Source organism: Lutzomyia longipalpis, chromosome 1, assembly GCF_024334085.1.
Source record: "Lutzomyia longipalpis isolate SR_M1_2022 chromosome 1, ASM2433408v1".
Taxonomy (NCBI): domain Eukaryota; kingdom Metazoa; phylum Arthropoda; class Insecta; order Diptera; family Psychodidae; genus Lutzomyia; species Lutzomyia longipalpis.
In genome coordinates this window covers 47863168-47882417 of record NC_074707.1, presented here as the reverse complement: position 1 = coordinate 47882417, position 19250 = coordinate 47863168, and the positions used below count along the sequence as shown (strand labels likewise).

Here is a 19250-nt window from a genome sequence, read left to right as displayed (position 1 = left end):
CGCAGTGCGGGATTTCAGGGCCTTGAAAATTTTGCTCAAGAGGCACAACATGATAATGAGGGTCAAATGGCTCACGATGGATCAATTTTATATTACAAATTGGAGCTTCATCGATGAATGGTACGTTTAAGAGGGGAAAGAATGGACATTGAGGCACCTGGAGGAATGAATTGAACCGCAATATTATTTTCATGAAGGAAAATCTCAAGATTAGGAACCAATCAAAGAAGAGCAAAAGATGATGGAAAAATGTGATTTATTTTGAGGAAATAAATTAATGATGGTCAACATGGGATACTCAAACCATGCTTCCGGCGAAAGTTTTCACAGAGGGGCGTTGAGAAGGTCCTCAAGGTGTTGTAGTGCCTCCCACTGGCGTGATTTGTAGCACGCAACCGGATGCTGTAGAGTGTTGAAAATTTCAAATTTATAAATTCCAAAAAATTCACGTGAGTCTTCACACTACGGTATTCTCCCGTATCCGGATTGTCCAGGCAGTGCTTCCCACGGCAGAGGTCTATGGAGTAGCTGTGAATGCGAAGAAAAAATATTTTTGGTATAAGGAGAAGATTAGGAGGAAATATTGATTGATAATTGATAATTTAATTGAGTCAGTTATTTGATTGATCAATTATTGATCACTTATCCATTGACTCAAGATTGACATTGAATTGGCTCAATATTGAGCCAATTCTAAGGAAATGATCAACGTGATCAACTTTTGACCAAATATTGTTTTCAAATTTTTTTAACTAATTAATTGATCAATTTATGCTCAATCATTTGTAATCCATTGACTCAAAATTGACTTACATTGACTCAATATTGAGCAAATTCTAAAGGAATGATCAACTATTGACCAAATATTGTTCTCTGAATTTTTGAAAGCAATCAATTGATCAATTTTCGCTCTATTATTGATCATTCAAACAATTTATGCTCAATTATTTGTCAATATCTCTTTAGTTTCACGTCAGTTATTATTCAAATTCCTTTCCTCTATATGATTTAAGAAACAGATATTGATTATTGATCAACAATTGATCAATTATGGAGCAATTATTGCTCATCAATCAGATTGCTCAATCAAATAATTTATGCTCAATCACAAATGTCAATCTCTTTAGTTTCACGTCAGTTATAGTTCGAATTTCATTCCCTTAATGATTAAAGAAACAAGAAAGCCCGATTATTGATTTTTATAAATAAAACAAATAAATTTTAGTTATTGATCAACAATTGATCAATAATGGAGGAATTATTGCTCATCAATAAGATGGATCAATCAAATTTTATTTACTGGAAAGTTTAATAAAAGAAAATTTACCTCTCGTGAGGTTTTCCAGGCCAGCTGGCCTTCACGATTAACTCCCCAAGCTTCGTGGCGAGGTATCTCATTGTAATACCATGACCAGTGTGTCGTAATCCATGTTCTAGCTTCCCCATCATCCCATCCTGGGGAACTCTCCAAAGGGATGTCGTCACGAGGGAAGGTGGGCTATCCAGGGTATTGAGTATGAAACTCCCGGGGATTGTTGTATTGAGCAATTTTGTCTCTCGTCGGGATTTTGAGCGATTCTTTCCAACACCAGCAATCGCCTGGACATGAACACAGTATATGGCATTAGGCTGGAGGTTCCCAATCTCCACGAATTTTACTGACTGTCCAGGAGAACAATATACAGGAACAAAGAGAGAGAAAGAATCCGTTGTTAGAAGAAAAAGCATCAGAATGGAAATGAGAGGAATCTCACCTGAGGGACGGTGCTTTGGTTATTTGGTAACATTCTCCTCTTTCCGCGCAAAAACCAGGAGATTTTGTACTTTGTAATGGGGATTTTCTCCCCTTCGGGTGCCTTCCAGGCTACAATGGTTGAAATTGTGGAATTTTTCTCAATGCGAAATGTTCCGAAAGTGAGATTCTGCGGAGGTGGAACGAGTCTCACGTCTAAAAGAAATTATTTAAAAATAAGAAAAATTATTCCTTCTGCCATCAGGAAGCTGAAGAAATAAAATTCAGGAAGTGCTTGATATACGAACTCTCTGTCAATTGGAATGGGATTGAATACGATGAGTAGCCTCGGGTGCCGTTCTCATTAACTGCAGCCACACGGAATTGATACCAACGTCCAGGGCGGAGCTTTATATTCCCAACGTGTCTGAAAAAAAAATTCCCAGGATTTTTTTAAAGGATCCTTAACAAGAGATTCTTCATTGAACTCTCTCACCTTTTTCTCTCAACTTTAACATCACGATATTTAATGTCATAAATTGGCTGCACGGGAAAGCCATTCCACGGGCCGAGCTTGTGATCACTGAAGTAGGGTCCAACGTGGGAGCGTCCCTCAATGAGGAAGTCAAACAGGGAAGTTCGATTGATGACAACGCGAATTTCCCAGGAAATTTCCACTGTTCGTACACCAGGACGTTTCTCCTTGAGTTGCAGATTGTAGGGCATCGGTGGCAGGAAGGCATTCCTATCGACACCCATGGGGCGTGTGCAGACATTCCCACCACAGGACTGCCGGCAGCATTTTTGGGCATCTGGACATCGCCAATCAGCCCCATGGCAAGCATCCCGGCACGGTGTAAGGTGCTCATCCTCCATTGGAATGGGAGGACACATTCCGAATTTTGGCATTGTCCTCAATTGCTCCATGCACGTATTCATATTACACTGTGAGGGGAGCAAGAGAGAAAATTCATTGTAAAAAAATAAAATTTTATTGAAAATTCCATTACAGCGAATTTAAATGCTTAAATCATTAGTTTTCTTGCCCATCAGGTTTTGAGACATTTTGAGAGCAAGGTTCCACGTCAAGTAGGACAATTTCAGCAATATTTTATGCGATTTTACAATTTATTATAGAAGATCTCTTTCGTTCTTTATGCTTTCTTGTGCTTTTAATTTATAAATTTAAGAGAAATGGTTATTTTTTCTATTTTTTAAGGAAATGATCTTTGAGATATTTAAAATATATATTACAAACCAGAAGACGTAAGGTTATATTGATTTCTAATAATCTTATCTTTTGTCATACAAATAATTGCAAATAAATTTTACAGGACTCTCCCACGACGCTAAGATAGATTGGAAAGTGTCTGAAGCATGTGGGAGGACCCTTTAATAAAAATAATCTAATATACCTAATATAATGTTTTGTTATAAATTATGATTAGAAAAAAGAATATTATCTTTTAATTTTCACAATGTATCTACCTACAGTTTAACCAAGATATGCCCAAGAATTTATTGAAATTTTGGTCTTGAAAAGAAATTTTCCAACAAACATTCTTCAAGTTTGTTCTTCAAGATGTTCTTAAAATCTTCCTTTGAATTTCATTATCCATTTGAATTTAATGAAAATAAGATTTTTAATGCTATCTTGAGACATTCAAAGTTAACAAAGAAAATTTTCTGGGCAAATCTTAAATCTGGGTTAAGAAAACTTGCACAAAATAAGCTCATCTCTGTCTTTTTTTAAGGAATTAAGGGGGGTCTCTTGGGAAAACTGTTAGAATTTACACATTATTAATATTGTCATTTTTTGAGGTTTTTCTTAAACTTGGTTTTCCGAAGTTGGTTACATTTGTAGCCTAATTATTGAAGTATAAGAAAATCACTTTTCGCCATCTTAGGTGCGACGCCATCTTGTGATTTTCCGACTCTTCCACAGAACTGCCCTAAAACACAAAGGTAGGTTTTTCTCAGGATCTACTGGATGAATTTTAATGGGGTAAAAAGCAAATGAAAGAGGAAATATCAATGCAGATTTTGATGTAGCAGAATTTTGAATTTCCATGCTGGGGCTGAGAAAAGTGAAAAAATGTGACTTTTGTTCACAAGTTTTTGAATTATAAAAGAGATTAAACTCTAAATTAGTTTTCCTTAACAAGATTTACTTCCAACTATTTTACATAAAATATTAATTAGGTTTTCTATTCTTTAAAATAAAATAAGAATACTTTATTCAAATGTTAAATTACTTTGTCAACAAATATAATTTAAAAGTCCATATTATGAAATATTATGAATCATTCCTTCACAGTATTTTTCCCAAGAAGGGCTTTTTTTCGACAAAATCATCGACCTCTTATCTTTCACAACTTGCAAGCTACAAATACTTTCTTCAGAGCGGAAAAAACTCAAAACTATCGGGTCAAATAATGCGCGGGGTCAATAGCATAATGTGGTGTAAAGAAAAAGAGTTAGGGCGATGAACGCAAATGGGGTGGCCTTTAACGTGTAGTGTGGACGGAAATGGTGCTCCTTGTTGCACAATTTCCGCAACACAACAAATTTTATTTATTTGTGGATTTTTTTTACTTTACTATCGCATTGCAAACATTTGATATGATGGTGACAAAATATTCTTGGAGTCATTGATAGTGGGGTGGAGTTGAAATAATTTGAAACGAAAAGAAAAAAATACAAACAAATCAATATTTACAATATTCGGTGGCTTGTCGAGGCATTTTACATGGCAACGCATCTGCATGAGGCTCTCTGTGGATGAGTAATTGCCAAAGGTAGACCGCCTGTGTGCCTCCGTGCCGAGGAATGTGCAGAAAATTGCAACTGCAACCAGGAGTCCCATTTTGCTCCTCATTTTCTCTCACTAACTCACAACACCTCTTTTGCTTGATTCGAGGATGGCTTCTTCTTGAGCTTTTTTTTGTGTGTTATGTTATTTATTAAATCTTCACTCAATTCCTTTGCAAAGTATGAAGCAACGTGCGCGCGAGATGATTGATCAACGGATGACGGAGTGATTGCGATAAATCATACATAGAGGGGTTCTTTTGCGTGAAATGCAACAATGTTGCAGAGTCTCATTTCTCATCAATAATTTCATCTAAAATATCAACTTTTTCATTTCGCAAAAACCTCCGCACTCTGTTGCTTCCCTTTTAAACATTGTCCTTTGCACGCAAAGATGATGGCAATGCGTGTTTCCTTATTTTACTTTTTTTTTGTGTGCGCGCGCAAAGTTGTATTTACAGAGACATGAATTCTTGCACCATGAATATCTTCTCTTCTTGTCTTCTTTGTCAATTGGCTGCCTTTACTTAGGTCACCTTATTTTTTTTCTTTACCCTCCACTCTTTTAAGTTAAACATTCACAAATTAACGCTTTCTTTCAACACTTTCCCACCAGATTCTCATTATCATATGTGCGGCGTTTAATGCGTCCGTCCAATCATTGAGGGAGTTTATGCACCACAGATTTTTCTAGAGGCACATGCAAAAAAAAAAGTTCAACAACCAAAAAAAAAGAAGAATTAAGCGTCTAAGAAGGAGGATGACCGCACAATTGTAAGTAAATTAAAAGATTATTTTATACATTTGATTCTTCTTATTTTTTTTCATCAATATGTGAATGTTTCATTCAAAACAACACACAAAGTGCAGCAAAAAAAGCACATAAGAAACTCTTACTGCAATGACGAGCAAATATTTACATTGTAGTCTGACTCTCTGATAAACAATTTTGGTTGTACATCAGTTATACTGAAAGTTCTGACAACTTTTATGCATTCACTTTTAGCGTTTAATTGGAGGGTAATAAATAAAAATTTATTTAAATTAAATTTATTCGTTAAAGGAAAAATTTTATTGGATTTATTTATTTTTTGAAATTTTTGATGAATAGAAATTGAATACAGAATATTAGCTAATTTATACTGACTTTTTTAATAAAATTAAATGGTAAAACTGGCTTTTTTCAAACAAACAAAAATATACAATTCCAAGAAAAAAAAATAATAGAACCATTTATAATATTTTTAAAATAACTTCAAATTCAATCGTGAATATCTCAGGCTGTGCGTGACAGATTTTGCAAAATAGAACATATTCTGAAAGCTACATTCATCCCTTTTTTTTTCAATGGTGGTGGATTTTTAAAAATCAGTTTATTAATTGAATTTTAATTAAGGGTTGAAACGAAAAGGGAATTCTTGGTATTGGTTTTACTTGAGCGACTGTCAAAAATCAGTGTTTGAGCCGATTTTGATCATCTTGGAAGTTTTGGATAGTGGAAAAATGCAACTTTCAGAGTTTTTTGAAATTTTCAAAATCGGGCACTCAGAAGAAAAGTTAGGCGGATTTTTGTGAATGGTGATTCTATTTCAATAAATTAGGGATGAAAAATAATTTAAAAATTTACACGAAAATGATTCAATAATTCTTAAACATTTTAATTTTATTTTAAAGATTGATAATATTTTTTATGAAGAAGATTACAGAGGAAATGAATAAATAATGGGCCTTATTCAGCGACCAAGAAACCCTTGAAATCTTTGAATTTTGTACTAAAATTTTAAGATTTCAAGTGAATTTTAAAGGTTTCTTCCTCGCTGAATAAGGCCCAATATTTAATATTTTTTTGAAAATTTTTATATCATTGTAGAATATTTAAATGCAAAAAATCCGCATGGTTAATGGATAGTTTAATTTGGCTTTCAAATTAGGATTTTTAACACTAAAAGTGTTTAGTGTGCTTTGATAAAATTTATTTTAAAGATGATTAAATCTTAAAGACAATTTTCTTAATTTTCAATTCGGAATTTTTATAAAACTCAATATTTTTATATTCATTTTTTGTTTGAATGAGTCTGTCTTCTAAAAAATTTTATTAGGTATTGAAAGAGTTGATTTATTAAACCATTTCACTTTTTTATAGCTTTTTAGTAAAGTTAAATTTTCAAATTTAGCTTAGACTGATTTTTCCAATCAGATTTAAGCATAAATTTATTACACAGAAACTATGCTTCTCTGAAGAAAAAAACACAGCAAAAATTCTGCAAAAAATAAAATTCAATGAGAAAAATGTTAAAAATCCCATAAAAGGTATGGATAAGAAAATGCAAGAAAGTTTTCTTTGGAAATGAAATGAATTAAGTGTGCTCCCATTTCTCAAGCAAAAAAGCTCAAAAAGCTCACATTTTTTTTGTCTTATCTTCCATATAATACAGTTAGTTAAATTACTGGAGCCATGCTTGAACGCCATTTTAAAATTCTTTAGAAAAAAATCCTCAAGAATTAACACTCAAAAATCCTTAAAAAAACTAATTTAAAATTTTTCAATATTACAAAATTCTCAGAACTTTCTGTACAACCATAAAAAAGACGGAAAATTGTTTAATATTTGTTAGCACCCATGGGGGGTGATATCTCTTGGATTGGATGAAGTGCAACACTTGCGATTGGACTCAAAAGTCACGTTGCTTTCTTTCGCGTGCGCTCCACACAAAACACAAATCTTGGGGCTATTTTCACATCACCACGGAAGTGTGTGTGATGGAAAATGTAAACAAGAGATTTTCCATGTTTGTACACATTTCTGTCTTTTCTAAATAAAATCTCTCACTTAATTTGCGGCATGATGGTTCGCTTCAAAATACGGAAGCGTTAGAATTTTTCGCTGAAGAAGAGTTTCTTTTGAATTTAAACTAAAAAACACTTTTTTTCAATCACATTTGGGGATTTTTCACATGGGGGGAAAACAAGAAATTTTTAAACTTTATTTTAGGCGGGAAAATCATGCGAAATTTTCCCAAAAAAATTAAATTAAATTTGAATTATAATAACGATGTAATCATCTATTTTGCAAGTTTATTCACCTCATACAGAGAATTCGTTTTCTTGTTCAATTCTAAGAAAAAAAAAGGATCAAGGAGTATTTGGCGCGATTAATTAATTTAAAGATGCGTGTGGAAAAAAAATTGATGAAGAAACGTGGTTGCAAATTGCGAATAATGAGGCGTGGAAGTGATCAAGAGAGGTGGCTAAAAACAACTTCCGATCGTGTGCTATCGCGCCAACGATATCTACCCAACTGATCTCTGTGCCCATGGTGGAGAGAACTCGAGAGTCCAGGGGCTTCGATCAGGCAGCAATCTCGATGGGGCCACCGGAGCTTTTCGATACGCTCTCTCTTGCAAAAGTGTTGGGATGCGGTGTGGTGTGATTGAGAGTTCGATTGGTGGCTTTGGCTCCATTTCAATCACAACCTCCACCACACACTTCTTGTCCACTTCTTTTGCGGGTTTTTCTCTCCCCCAACGTACTATGGATGGGCCCCCATCTACACTGTGTGTGTGTGTACGTGCCAGAGTGAGATGCCATGAGCGCCACATTACTCTTTGGTGCAAAAGTACGTAAAACCGGAGCTACAACCACCGAGGGAATATCTCCTTTGATTGACGTGATTTTTGAGCGCCAAGAGATTCTTTTCTCATTTGTCTCTCGCATGATTCTCCCATGGAAAAGAAAATTCCAATGTTCAGCATGGTGCTCGCTTTTTTTTTGCCTTCATCATCACTCCTCTTTTAAACTGCCCCATAGCGCATTGCAATAACACACAACAGCAGCAACAACAACAACAAGCCCGCAAGGAGGGCATCCCGCGCGACTCATGCAAGGTGCCGATGGGTTGTACAATATAATATACAACACAACAAACGACAAAAAAAAAACCGATCGACTTGCAAAAGAAAAATGATGGAAGAGTGAGAAAGAAGTCAGAGACATAATGAGAAATTGATATCAATTTTATATTTTAAATTCTCTCGCTTGTTATATGTACTGTACATATAAAATGTTACTTTATAGAGACAATCCAAATGGAGAATTCCGCACATGATTCCGTTCCATTTAGCAACATTGTCTGCAACCACACATTTTGTCGTGATTCGCAACACCGTAACTTTTCCAACCATCCCCTTTTTTGGGCTGCGTGACATTTTGTTGTTCGGTACACACCACGCAGAATCTATCTACTTATACTGCATTTAGAGACGCAGAAGATAGTTGTTGCAGCAGCAGCACCAACAAAAAAATACAGATTATGTACATAACTATATACATCAACGCCCAAGGAAGAATATCATATGATGAGAAAAATGTGGAGATTATTGTATCAAATTGCAAATCATGGATCGATGAGAGATGTGAAAGCCATCAGGAAAAAAAAGGTTTATAAAATGTTTCCTTTTTTGACTGATTCACCTGTAAGGTGAGTTGTTTGAAAAATTCTTGCTAAATAATCTGCTCAATGAACTCTTGTAAATTACTCCATTCTAAAGGGATGCCAAGGGTCCCACGCGCGTTTTTTTTTGTACACAAAGAGAAAAGCTTTCCACAATTATAGCCATAGAAGAATATAATTTATTTTCGAGTAAAAATTGATCAGAAAAAATATGAAAATGTTTTAAATGATTTGAAGTTAAATGATTTACGATAAAAGGCATTAGAATTGGTTAAAAAAGTGTTCTGTTCACGAGAAAATTAAGAAAAAACGATTTTTTAAAATTTTAATGACAGAAGGGAATCCGGTGAGCGCCAAGTTTTTCTCCCATGGGAAAGAAAAGAAGATTTTCTTGCCCAACTGCCCCTCTTGGAGAGAGAAATGATCTAGGGAATCTTCTTTGATCTCTAGTTTTGCGGGGCGGCACGGTTTTCCTCATGAATTTCCTCCGGAGATGGGGAAAAAAGCTTTTGGGGAACGCTTACGTTAAATTTTAATGCGAAAATATTAGGAAAAATTAAAAATAAAAGTTTTTTTTTTTGGAAAACCCTCCTTAGCTTTTTCCCGTAACCCAGCAGTCTTAAGCTATGAAGCTTAATTGCAATTAAGCTTCATAGCTTATTTATCTTTATCTTAGATGTTTTCCTTAATTTATGATCTTCTTTATTTATTATTTTGTATTATCTTCTTTTCTTTATCCCGTATCAATTTCTTCTACATTCAGATTATATTCTTAGGTACCCTGAAGAAAGACTAAGGTGGCCTATATCCCAACGATCCCAACAATGAGTAGCATAAAGCCCTAATAAAATCTTAAATGATGATCAAGGAAATTTTTACTTTTGCTCTTTGAGTTTTTTAATTTTCTGTAATGTGTCTTATTATTATTTGTAAAATTTTCCTCATTTCCTTAATTTTTTCTTAATTTCTATTTATTTTTTACACGTTTTCTCTTCTGTTTTTTTTTTAATAAATATTTTTCATTTTTTTTTACCTCAACCAAGTTTCTTTTTTAATTATTTGGTATTTTACTTTCTTTCATATTTATTTAACCCTTGGAGGATTGAGCCCGGCTACGTCATTTTAAATGTCGCAGAATTAAAATCTATTTTAACAATAAATTCTATATAAATGTGTGTAAGGAAATTTAATTCCTTTAATTTTGTTGATAGAAAACTTTGAAATACATTTTCTTTTTGAAAGAAAATTAAGGTAAAAGTTTTGAGGAAATATTGATCTTTCAAGGGTTAAAAAATCATTTCTATGTTCATTGCAGAGTTTGAGCATTCTCCGGATAGATTAATCAATTAAGATTATTCAAAAAAAAATCTTAGGAATCAATACCTTAATTTAAAAAAAAATCTCAAAGGAATCTTTACTTTAAAGTTTAAAGTTTGAATATAGAGACACCCTGTCTCGTGATTAAGACGGTGTTACCGTGAAAGAATTCACAATTACCTTGTTAAGGTACTTTAATATTAAAATTTTCATTTTGGATGTACGTGCATCCTTTTTTTTCGTGTGTTCTGCATCCCCCTTCATGTTGATGCGCTCACCTCCATGTTATTGGCTCATTTATCAAAATTGTAGCTATAAATTAAGTATTATATACGCGGGAATTATTGGCGCCGTGCACAAATTCGTGCTCTTTTCCCCACACACACATACCTAAAACACAAATTTGCATATTAATTTTTTTCACTCATCCCCCTTTTCACGTCTCCCCAAATCATCGGCAATTTCTTCTTTCTCATGCATATTCTCTGTGTGTGCGCACGTATTTTAACCTTCTTGTTTGCCAATCCATCGCGCGATGATGCTGCGATGTTGAGGAGAAGATGAAGAAAAAAAAAGATCAAAATATTTAGTCAACCAAATGAATGAAGAATCGAGCAGAGTGCTGGGAGGGGCCGCGAGGGGAGGTAGAACAATCTGTGCGTGCATTCCACTTTTTTTTTGCAAATTAATTATGGAATTTAATGCAAAAGGTGCATGGCATTGCCGAAAAGGAGTCAAACGAGAGAGCCCTTTAATATTCAATTCGTGTCACATACATTCGATACACATTTTCATGCAAAAAAAAAGAGAGAAAAAGGAACGCACGAAGGGTGTGGGAAGGAAGAGAGAGGTTAAAGATTGGAAAGAAATTTGTAAGAGATGGCGAGAGGGAGAAGAAATATATATAAATCAAAGCATCTTTTTCGTAAGAAGGGAGGAATGATTGAACACGCAAAGGAGGTTTAATTTATATTTATTTAATACATAAATTAATTCAATCAGAAGCTCCGCGAGACCATCTTTTGCCTCTCATTGATTCATTTCGCGTGTGATCGTTGCGAAAATTCCCATCCCAAAAGGAATTTAATGAGAAAAAAATATATAAATCCACGAGGAATGTCTTCGCAGGAGTTTCACTAAAAGTATATTTTATTTTATTACGCTTTCCTTTCGATTAATTATTTTTCTTTTTAATCATCCCTCGCAAGAAAATGATGAACTTGATGGATATTTATGCACACATGTAAATTGTATTTCATCTCTCATTGATGGGTTGATCTCGGCACCCACTTCAGAAGCTCCGCTGTGAGCCACTGTATCGATCGCAAATTGATCGTGCGAAGAGAGAACAAGTATTAAATTTAATTTATTTTATTACGCAAAAGTCTACATGTCATAATTGACGAGTTATGATCGTGTGATCATCCTCCTCTTAGTACACCTTCGTGGAGCTCAAAAAAAGTACAAAAAAGTGCATGAAAAGAATTTTAAAGTGTATGAGAAAAAAAGGAAGATCTCACACTCACTGAAGGCACCGCGTACCAGCAACTCAACAAGGTGAATAAAAAAGAAATCCGTTGCAACAGTTTTTATTTACATATTTTTATTTATACAATTTTTTCCCTCATTTTCATCAATTCCATCTTCAATCATCTTTTACGCGGGCACACACACATACACGCTTTTTTTTAATGGGTTGTTGGAAAAGTTCTGCAATAGCGATTGCCTGTTATTTTGAATATTTCAAGCGATGTTCTGATTAATTTTTATTTTGGATTTTTTTTTGAATAATTTTCCTTTATTGCTTTCTTATTGAATGGCATTAAGGAAATGAAACAAAGATACTGATAAAAATCTTTTCTTTTTCTTTTAAATTCATCAGTTATAAGACTTTCGTATTCTGAGAAAAATTTTCTATAATTTTGGCATTTTATTTCTAACTTTAATCGTGTTTTTAAAGGGAAATTTCTTTTCCATAACTTCTTAAAGATCTTTGTGACTATTTTCTGGAACAACAAATTCAACAAGAGAACGATTCAAAAACATTATCTGACAAAATATTACACCTTTTAGTTTATTCGAATAGATATAAGAAAAGATTTTTATCAGAATCGACCACAAAATCTGACAAAGAATAAATTTTAATTAAGAGAACTTCCTAAGAGCAAGTAAATTAACACTAAAAATCCCATAAAATATTAAATTTTATTTAAAGAAATTTTGGGGTTGATTTTGTCTAAAATCTTTTCTTTTCTTATAACTCAAGACTATTTTAATTGTTCTATAAAAGAAAAAGAAAGAATTTGTTGTTCCCGAAAACAATCAGACAGATTTTTTAAGAATACTGGAAAAGTGATTTTCCTTTAAAAACTCGATTAAAGAAAGAAACAATCTGTCAAAATTATAAAAGATTCTCAATAAAATACCAAAAAGAAAAGGAAAAATATTTCTTATACATAGAATCAACTCCATAATTAAAGACTTTTTAAAGATATTCAGCAATTGAAAAAAAAGTAATTGAAGTTTTGAATAAGAAATTAACAAAATAGGTAATTCAATTTCAAATACAAATAAATTAGAATTTTTGTTAAAATTTTGAGAATTTTTCTGATGAATTTCTTTTCTATTTTTTCAAAATCTTTTTTTTTTTTTGCAATAGCAAGAAGAGATTTTTAACAGAATCGATCTCCATTCATAATTTTCTTTGTAATTTTTCAAAATTACCCCGCATGGAATATTTTAGTAATTTTTTTCTCTTTTTTTTTCAGGTAAATTTATCCACAAATCACAAATCTCTCACTTATCGTTCCGATCAGACACATATATATGTATCGAAATTGCACTTGGGCATATAACTCTTTCATCATCTCATTACCTGGAGTGAGGCCACGGTGAGGTGTGATGAGCCAACAGCCAAAGCGACGACAAAGTTGAATGTTTTGGCATGCGAATTTAAAAGAGAAGTGTATAGAGTATATACTTACCTTACTTGTATGAAATCTCGCATGGAGGAAGGAGCAAAAATGGTGAGTAAAAAGAATACCAAAAAAATATATTTCTCAAGATCAAACTGAAGAGTTTGCCGCTCTCGTGAACTTTTTTTCTTTACTTTATGCTTCTTGTATTGGCTTTTGGGTAGATTTTGTGCTCGTTGATGGGGGAAGCAAAATGAAGGTGCAAAAGCTCACAGAAAGATCGTATAAAGAGAGGAAAACGATGAAGGGGGGAAAGAAAAAAAAAGATATGAGAGCACGAAGGAGGAAGAATTTAGGCGCGAAAGAGATCAACAAAGATGGAGCTTCTTGTGTTCCCATTTATCCTGGGAATGAGTTTGTGAGCACACAATCCTCTGGCGATTAAATGCATATACATAGCATATGGGGTACCTATAGAGAGGTCCAGCACACGCTGAAGAAGCGATGGGTTGGAATATCTATGCAATTTATGCCATGTTTCGGTATCTTTATCACATATGGATGTCAGATCGTTGCTAATTTATTATCACAAAATATAATTGAAAGTCAAATTTCTGGGCTCGCTACGGAAAGTACCTCAATATCTGACTCATGGAGGCGCGAGGGAATTGCAAGAGAGAGATGTGGTGTGTTTCAGTGCAACATTGTTGTAATGATATGGGCTAACCAAACAACCCACGAAGATTTCGCCGGTGCCCAAGATCACAGACACTGTCTCAAATCACATTGATCTTTCATTGATTTAAAGAACAACGATTGAGGATTTTCCCTTCAACACTTTTTTTTTTCTCTTTTTCTCTTCTTTTTTCTCTTCTTTTTTTTGTTCTTTTCCCTTCTTCTATATCTTTTAAGAGGTAAAGAGATCCGAAACTCTGTTACTTTTAAAGAAAGAAAAAAGAAAAAAAGCATGAGAGAGCCTTGAAAAAAAAAAAGAATGCATATATAAATATTATATTGTGATGGGGAGATCTGCATAAAATACTGATGCAAAAAAAAAGTTGGAGATGAGAGAAAGAGAATTGAATAAATCGAACAAATCAGCGTGTTGGAAATTTCCAATAAATTATCTCATATCCAACTAACTTGGCAGCCGCAAGTAGTCACACAATCTTCATATGCAGAACATTCCCACTTCCCATGGGCCACCACCACCTCTATCTTTTTTCACCTGTCCTGCCCACCTTTTCCCCCTTTGGTTGTGGTACTCACCACAGCCACCCAGATGTGATTCGGGCGCGGGAAATGGAGGCGCGCGCGCCTCTGAGATTCAATTGATTTTTGCTTTAATATATAATAACCTACATACATAGTATTCTATGTAGGTATGTTATGTATGTATGTAGAAAAGAAGTTATGAAATTGACACGCGCGTTTGAATTATTTGTCAATTTATTATTTTAAATTTCATCATATTTTCCAACATCAAACGATAAATTCAAACATTTCTCCACCATATACTTGGTACGATGCCACTTTGGGGGGATACGTATGCGCAGCACATGGCAATCCCTGGGATGTTTCTGCTGCAGCACGAATGCATTTGCAATCTTTGGGCCTTCAGGGCGATTCCATAGGAGAGATAGAATCCGCGCGCACAAGTTCAATTAGAAATTTCTTGAATGTAGCATCAACATATTTTCCAAGAACATTAACATCTTTCTCCCTCACTCTTTCACCACCAAAGCCCATCGCGATGGTCACTGTGGAGATGACAATTTTATATAATATAACTCTCCGGTGCAATTTTCAATTAATTTGTCATTTTCCACGGAAGATGGACATTTTTATTGCAAATGAGCCAAAGAGCTCCAGGAGATTTATTGAGTCATCCATGGCATCTGGAATGATTTATATAATGAATAGAACACACCAAATAGACTGATGATGATCCACGATGGGAAGAAAAAGTTTCTTGATAAAAATCTCGAGTATCTCTATTACAGCAAAATTGAAAATTTTTATTATTTATTGATTATCAATTTATTGAAAGTTTCAAAAAAAATTATATAATGTGCAGCATTTTGGTTGAAGATAAACGATAGAGCAAAAAAGTTTGAAAAGAGATTTAATGCTGTGTGTGAATGTTAATCCAATAGTCAGATTAATGGTGCAGAGAAAATGAATTTTGTGATTTTTTCTGCGAAATGTTGGATAAAAAGGTCAAAGATTGTTCAAATAGAAGGAAAAAAATATTTAGGGGAAAATGACTCAAATAAGACCCTGTGGTAAAGTTTAAAGTTTAGACATATTTTTGACTGAAAACAGTTTTTCGCAATTTTCTGGCTCTCAAAGCAAATCTGAATATTGAAGATCTTAAAAACAATTATGTGTTGCCAATACAATTTCTCTCAGTGTACGAATTCGGTGGAAGAATTGAATGGAATCCCAGAATGAAGAAGCTTCCAGAGAGCTGTGATGGTGCTCTTTTGCTTTTTTTATTCTTTTTATCCCTAAATCACCACCGCGCGCACCCGTGGAGATTACTGACCTAAAGAGGTCATCGCAGGATGAGGAGGGAAACTTTATTTAACAAAGAAATTATCATTCATCTCCTCGCATGCATCAATCGTTCTCAATCAGGATCGTTAGCAAGTTCTTTGTTGTGCAATTATCGCCAAACAACAATAGCACACCATCCACATCATACCACCCAACTTCTTAACCCGATTTTTTCCCTCTCTCACGCCACTACGAAAAGAAAAAAAAAGAGAAGCTTTTGGAATGTTTAAGAAGAAGGTGAAGTGGAAAAAAAGGAGCGCAATGTTGTCGGTGGTCAGAAAAAATGCAAAAATTCTCGCACTTGACTTCGCGCAACGAGTGATACACGTGAAAATAAAGGGGTACAACAGCAAGAAAAAAATGACCATCGGGAGGAGGAAGAAAAGAAAGAAAAAAAAATATGAGAGCATCTCATTCATTTATACGATTTCCCCCATCAATCATAATCCCAATGGTTGATGTGTCGGGATTCTTTTTTGTGTGCTTTAACCTCCATGGTGCAAAATGCAATGCAAACGGTAAAATCCAATTATTATCGATAATTTTATTAAGCATAATGATACATAAATAGCCGGGGAATGTGCATAGTAATTATTTTAGTAGGCTGAACCACCATTTCATATGTACACACGGAGGTCTCCGCCAGAATGGGCCATAAGAAGAGATCTTATGGATGGCGCGCGGGGTTACCTTGCGTCGTAAGTAATTAGCAAATGATCAAAAAACATAAAAACACACTCTCAACTATATACGCACCATAGGTTGATAGATTAATGACAAATTGAGAAGTTGGACAGTGCAGCAGTTAGTTAATACTTATAGCATAAAAAAGTAGCATAAAAATTGCAAGAAATGTGCTTAGAGGAGGGACATAATAATATTTATAATATATAAAATATAAATTAATGAGAAAAGTGGTGCAAATTGAAGAAATATATGTAGGGGAAGACGGGGTAATTTGGCCACTTTGGCAAAGTCATTTATGGCAATATCTCAAGTATGGTAAATGCTAGAAAATCCATTTCTCTACAGTTTATACTCCCCATAGAAATATTCAATCGTACCAAGTTTGGGGAAAATCCGACCATTGGATTTTCTTTTGTTTAAGAAAAATCATTTTTTCACTTTTTCAAGTGCTTTTGGCATTTTGGGAATTCGTCATTTTCGAAAAAATTTTAACACTTAAAAATTAACTTTAAGGCCATTATGGGTCATTGATCCCTCATAAACACGATAGTGACATCCATTTTCCGATATCACAAACAGATTTTCCTGTGGAAATGCTTTTATCCGGAAAATTGGAGTGGGGTAATTTGGCCACTTGAGTTTTTCCGGCAGAATTTTCCGACCACATTCAAGATATTAATTATGGTTGTGCCTTTTAATGTTTTCTTAATGATTGTAAGCAAAGTATGACAAAAGATTTAAGCTAGAAAAAGAAATTTAGGATAATTTGAAAAATGACCTTTTTGAGTTCATGCTCGTTTATGGTTCAGAAAATGATAAAGTTTGAGGCTCTGTTAAATATTTTTATCTGGCAAATTACTGGAAACGAATCTTAGATAAATATCCTATCTACCAATAAAATAATCGAAAAATTAAAAATTTGTTGTTGTCCAAAAATTTTCATATTAAACAATTTGTGCGCCAAAGTGTCCAAATTACCCGTGCTCGGGGTAATTTGGACACTAAGCTAAGGGTCCAGGAAAATGGAAAATTCACCTATTTCTCATCGAGATAGAGAAAAGTGTTATATGGGAAAGTTGTAGGCCGGAAAATTTCCTACAAAATAGGACTATTTGTTTTTCTTCGTACTACCACACTTGCTTGATATATCCCAAAAACCGCCAAAGTGGCCAAATTACTCCGTCCTCCCCTATGTTTAAGAAGGGTGGGGATGGGTTGTATGGTAATTTAATAAGAACCCCCCTTTTACATGCAAATAGCACGGTGTGTGGCAGGAGGAAATGCAGAGGAAGGCGCATTAAATTAAATTTATTGACATTCTTCAGTGTGTGCGGTCATTTTCGCGCGCGCAATATTTCTTCTTTTACTCTTTTTTTTTTCGGAGTGTTTCAGCGCAAAACGCCTTTCATGATTATTATCTGCACCCATATATTTCTGCTGTATGCATATGAAATTGATAATTTTAATTCTCTAATCCTACACAATTTACACGCTAATTAAACTGTTAATTACTTTCATTATTTCACTGGCATTATATTGATTGACAGCTGTGAATTCATTTTATTTAAGTGCGACGACCGCATGCAGAGAAAAATAGTATTCAAGCACAGCGAATTAAGTTATTCTATGCATATTTTTTTATGTTAATATTAATTCTTTAATTTTTTTTAACTGCTATTGATTCGAAGGATGTAAAAAGAAATTAGAATTCACAGTAAATAAAATTTTGATTGAGCAGACAAATGCTCAATTGTGGTTAAATCAAGCAGATTAATCAAAGATTGATCAACAATTGAGTCAGTCATGAGATTGATTAATAATTGACTAAGAATTGATCAATCTCAGATCAAAATCTAATTGCAAACCTAGATTTGACTTAAATTGATTAAATATTGACAAAATATTGTTCTTCAGGTTGTTTTTATTAATTATTTTGACCAATTTATGTTCAATTAATGGTCAATTAATCAATTTTCACACAATTGTAGGTCAAAAACATAATTTTTCCCAGCAATTAGGGCTTCAATTATGATTGAATCAAGCAGATTGATCAAAGATTGATCAACAATTGATAAATTAATTGAGTCAGTCAATCGATTGATTATAATTATTCATTTAGATCAAATCTAAAATTGACCAATAAATGATTTTCTATGCGAAATCAATTTTTGATCATAGATTGAGTCCTATTCAGCGAAATCTTTGAAAATGTCTTTGAAATCTTTGAAATATCAATACTTTCTAGGATTTCAAGAATTTCTTGGTCACTGAATAGGACACATTGACCAAATATTGTTCATTAGTTTCTTTAATCAATTAGTTGGGCAATTATGCTCAATTAATAGTCAATAAATTCAACAAAAAGATGAAATATTCCAAAATTTTTTAATCTATTTATTAAAGTTAAATAAAAAAAATATTTTTCTCAGTGCACCATCGCGCGCACACCAAAGCGGCAAAAGAAGAAGATACCGAAAAATGATGAAAAGGAGAAGATGGGGTAATAAGGCAAAATGCTATGTCGCGATGTGGCCTTAAAAAGGAACAAAAAAAAGAAGCTAAAAGAAATCTTTTCATCGCCTGCAAAATGTTCCTCGCGAGAGCGCAGCCCCCTCACCTTGTTCTTTATAGAAAAGAAGAAGAAATAAATATCCCCATCATCGGTTTAGATACATATTGCTGCAAAAAAGAGAGCAACAAGGGGGTGGGTCGATAGAGAATCGAAAATGATCAAAAATGCAATTCTTTCGTTCTATTTCTACCTTTTTTTCTCCTCATA

The 19250-nt window shown here is 33.9% G+C and overlaps 3 protein-coding genes across 9 annotated transcripts in view; 1 reads left to right on the top strand and 2 right to left on the bottom strand.

The window, feature by feature from the left end:
• Positions 1–19250, bottom strand: part of LOC129787983 (protein Peter pan) — a 1185971-nt gene that overhangs the window by 1072807 nt on the left and 93914 nt on the right. The window lies entirely within an intron of this gene.
• Positions 1–19250, top strand: part of LOC129787980 (L-dopachrome tautomerase yellow-f2-like) — a 1067766-nt gene that overhangs the window by 954602 nt on the left and 93914 nt on the right. The gene's annotated exons all lie outside the window — the stretch shown is intronic.
• Positions 240–7857, bottom strand: LOC129787978 (anosmin-1). 6 transcript variants are annotated; one of them, XM_055823896.1, is made up of 8 exons: positions 7374–7857; positions 5441–5479; positions 4452–5233; positions 2229–2677; positions 2041–2159; positions 1755–1948; positions 1328–1662; positions 240–528 (listed from the first exon to the last, which is right to left on the bottom strand). In XM_055823896.1, exons 3-8 carry the CDS (start codon positions 4608–4610, stop codon positions 285–287), a joined length of 1500 nt encoding a protein of 499 aa, XP_055679871.1. In that variant the 5' UTR covers positions 4611–5233; positions 5441–5479; positions 7374–7857; the 3' UTR covers positions 240–284. The 6 variants fall into 6 exon arrangements, with proteins under 6 accessions (XP_055679871.1, XP_055679870.1, XP_055679873.1 ...); XM_055823895.1 differs by having other exon boundaries at positions 5464–5479; XM_055823898.1 differs by lacking the exon at positions 5441–5479 and having other exon boundaries at positions 7208–7857.